The following is a 3,557-nucleotide window of genomic DNA, read 5'->3' on the forward strand; positions in this document are numbered from 1 at the left end:
GCGGGAGGGGCCCCAGGCCGGCCGCCGGACCCGGGAGGGCTCCAACCCCGCGTGGTGGCCCTGACAGCCACTCTCCCATCTCACTTCTGCCTGCAGACTCCCCCACGGCCCGGATCCATGCCTCGCAGGCTGTGGTGAGGGAGGGAGACACGCTGGTGCTGACGTGTGCCGTCACGGGGAACCCCAGGTGAGCTCAGGGGCCCGAGACGCCTGAGTAGGGACCCTCTTTTTCCTCGATGCTCCGTGTCTAGATTGCTGAGAAGTCAGGATTGGATGCTGGCGCCTGCGTCCCTTACTCTCACTGTCCTTTACCCTCGTCCAGGCCAAATCAGATCCGCTGGAGCCGCGGGAATGAGTCTTTGCCGGAGCGGGCCGAGGCGTTCGGGGAGACGCTTACGCTGCCTGGCCTGGTATCAGCAGATAATGGCACCTACACTTGCGAGGCGTCGAACAAGCACGGCCACGCGAGGGCGCTCTATGTGCTCGTGGTCTACGGTGAGTGGAGGCTGCTGGGGCTTGGGGGCGGGGCTCAGGGCAGGGGCGTGGCCTCCCGGGGTCCCTGCCTTGTCCTGGGTGGGCGGGGCCTGTGCAAAGTGATTCCAGAGGTCCAACAGCCCACAGAGTTCTTACAGTTCTGAGGCCAGACTATCCGTCTGGGCTCAGTTTTGGCTCTGCAACATCCTATTGCCGGTGACATAGTCTGCTCCTTCGTTTCCTCATGGGTAAAGTGGAAATGAACAATAGCACCTATGTCAGGGTTTATGAAGATTATATGAGCTAAATATATAAAGTGGTTGGAAGGACCCTAGCCGGTTTGGCTCAGTGGATAGAGCGTCAGCCTGCGCACCAAAGGGTCCTGGGTTCAATTCCCGCCAAGGACACGTACTTTGGTTGCAGGCTCCTCCCCCGCCCTGACCCTGGTCAAGGCAGGTGCAGGAGGCAACCAATAGATGATGTTTCTCTGTCTTTCCCTCTCTCTCCCACTCTCTCTAAAAGATCAATGGAAAAATATTATCGGGGGAGGATTAACCAAAAAATATAAAAGTAAATAAAGCGGTTGGAAAGCCCCTAGCAAAAAAAAAAAAAAAATGCTACGTGTTAAACTCTTATGATGGTGCAGCAGGAATTTTGGAAATGTTTGGGCCCTAGGTAGCATTGTAGATACCAGAAGCATTTTGGATAAAATATGGTAAGGGACTTGGACCCAAGGTTCTACGGGGGAAGAAGCATAGTCCCAAGAAAAGGGATGTGTTGTTTCTGATCTCTGGGTGTGGGGTGAGAAAAGGAGGCAGAGCACGTATTAGCAAAATGACTCAGGACCCAGTGGGGCGGTGTATAATCCAGCACGCATTCTTGGAGGTGGTGGAACATCAGGAAAGCGGGAAGCCATGAGAAAGGCCCAGCAGGTGGCAGCAATTTGAGGGGCATGGCACGTTAAGGGGAGCGGTTAGAGGGAGTGGGCGGAATAATTTAACAGGTTGGCAGCGATGGGCTGGGCAGGGACCGTGCTCCGATGACCTGGTCCTGCGCCCTGTTCCTCTGGCAGACCCCGGTGCGGTGGTGGAGGCTCAGACGTCCGTGCCCTACGCCATTGTGGGCGGCATCCTGGCGCTACTGGTGTTTCTGATCATATGTGTGCTGGTGGGCATGGTCTGGTGCTCGGTACGGCAGAAGGGTGAGTGGTTGGGGGGGACGGAGGTCTGAATTCAGCGAGGGTTGCAGTTGGTTGCGGGATTGGTTAAGGGGGTGGGGCGTAGAGACTGAATTTGAGTGAGGGCAGAGCCTAGAACCAGGATTCAAACCCTGTGGGATCTGAGGCCAACATTCCCAAAGGGGCAAGTGTTTTGCCCATGAATAAAAGGGGTGAAACATTGAAGCGGAATTAAATCCGTGGGTTTAAATTAAACGATTTACCTTCCTAATTGCTGGATTCGTTTGGGAACAGAGCAAGGGGATATCACCAAGAGAACAGAGGTGTTTTGCCCATGAATAAAAGGGGTGAAACGTTGAAGCGGAATTAAATCCGTGGGTTTAAACAATTTACCTTCCTAATTGCTGGATTCGCTTGGGAACAGAGCAAGGGGATATCACCAAGAGAACAGATCAGGGTTGATCTTTCCATGAACTTTTGGTATCTTCCTAATTCTGCTTCACCTCTTTCTCTGCCCATTTTGCTATTCCCTGGTCCTGATTCCCTCTGTTCCCTGTGTTCCTTTTCTTCCTCTTCCTTGTCTGATATCTGTCTTGTCTGTCTCCTTCTTCCCGTTTATTTCTGTCCAACTCCTGGGTCACCCCTCAGGCTCCTATCTGACCCACGAGGCCAGTGGTTTGGATGAGCAGGGAGAAGCGAGAGAAGCCTTCCTCAATGGCAGTGACGGACACAAGAGGAAAGAAGAATTCTTCATCTGACCCCGTCTCTACCCCAGGCCTGGGCCTGGGCGAGGGTCCACCCCACTGCCAGCTGCAAAGACATTTACCAGAGTCTGGGATGGTGGGCATCTCTCCCCACCACTAACACCTCAGACGTTTGGGCAGGGATGGGGGTGTCATATGCCTAGGTCTCTTTGAGGGCCAGAAGCAAGGTCCCAGAGGTCTGGGGTCCCCCAGGGGGTAGGGGCCAAAGGTCCAGATCCCCCAAGTCCAGGGAGGGCGGTAGGGATTGGGTTGGGGGAAGATAACAGGGGGAAGGCCAGGGCCCCTAAGCTGCAGAACCAGGTCATGTGGGGAGGGGATCAGATTCTGGGAAGGGTGGGGTGGGCAGGGAAGGGAAACGCAGATTTCTTTGGGGGTCCAAGACCTCATGCCAGCCATTGTAGGAGCTCCATAGAGCTCTGGGCACCTCTTTGCAAAGCCATGTTTGCACGGTGGGGGTAAGGGTGGGGGGGAGGGTGTGGAAACAGGGATTCTGTGTCTTTGTGTCATAACTTTGATGGAGGAGGTGAGGGAGACAGCCCCAGCCCTTTTCTCCAATCCCCCTTCCCCAGGTTCCAGCTTCCCTTCCCTCTACCTTCTCCCCCCACATCTGTCCTATCTATATTTGTCTCTCTGTCCACCCACTCCTGGGGGGGCCTTCCCCAGCTCTCCTCCAGGCCCTCCCCCCCCCAGGGAGGGGGAAAGGAGTTTAGGGAGGGTGTTGGTCTCTATGGTTTTATATATAATATATTAAAAAAATAAAAAATCTGTATGAAAATATCAGATTATGCCCTCCTCCCCCATTCCTGGCTTTTGCCCCCTTTTTCTTGTTAAAAAAACAAAACAAAACACCACAACACAACATTTTGTACGGGGCAGGGAGGGGAATGGGAAGGGGGTGTGGCAGTCCCACTAACCACCATTAAACTGAGGAGAGAACACGTTTGTGGTAGTTGTGTGTCTGTCCTTCTGCCCAAAGCTGCACCCTGTTGGGAGGGGGGAGGGAGAAGAGCCGCTGGTGAGCCATACAGGCCAAAAGAAGGTCTCACCAATGGCACCCTGACCCTCCTGGAGGGGGAAACTCGGCTTTTCCCAGACACTTGTTCACCCAAATAGTCAGTCTTACCTCCTCAGTAACTACTGAG

General features: G+C 54.2%; 1 protein-coding gene across 2 annotated transcripts in view; it reads left to right on the forward strand.

Annotated features, from left to right (window-relative positions):
• Positions 1-3,353, forward strand: part of CADM4 (cell adhesion molecule 4) — a 15,005-nt gene extending 11,652 nt beyond the window's left edge. For both annotated transcript variants that reach the window (XM_014533551.1, XM_005886521.2), the window contains 4 exons: positions 97-187; positions 323-495; positions 1,547-1,675; positions 2,300-3,353. In XM_014533551.1, coding sequence (XP_014389037.1) covers positions 97-187; positions 323-495; positions 1,547-1,675; positions 2,300-2,409 — 503 coding nt within the window. In that variant the 3' untranslated portion in view covers positions 2,410-3,353. The remainder of the gene's footprint in view (positions 1-96; positions 188-322; positions 496-1,546; positions 1,676-2,299) is intronic.
• Positions 3,354-3,557: the final 204 nt, after the last annotated feature.

This window comes from Myotis brandtii, unplaced genomic scaffold (genome assembly GCF_000412655.1).
Source record: "Myotis brandtii unplaced genomic scaffold, ASM41265v1 scaffold987, whole genome shotgun sequence".
Classification (NCBI taxonomy): Eukaryota; Metazoa; Chordata; class Mammalia; order Chiroptera; family Vespertilionidae; genus Myotis; species Myotis brandtii.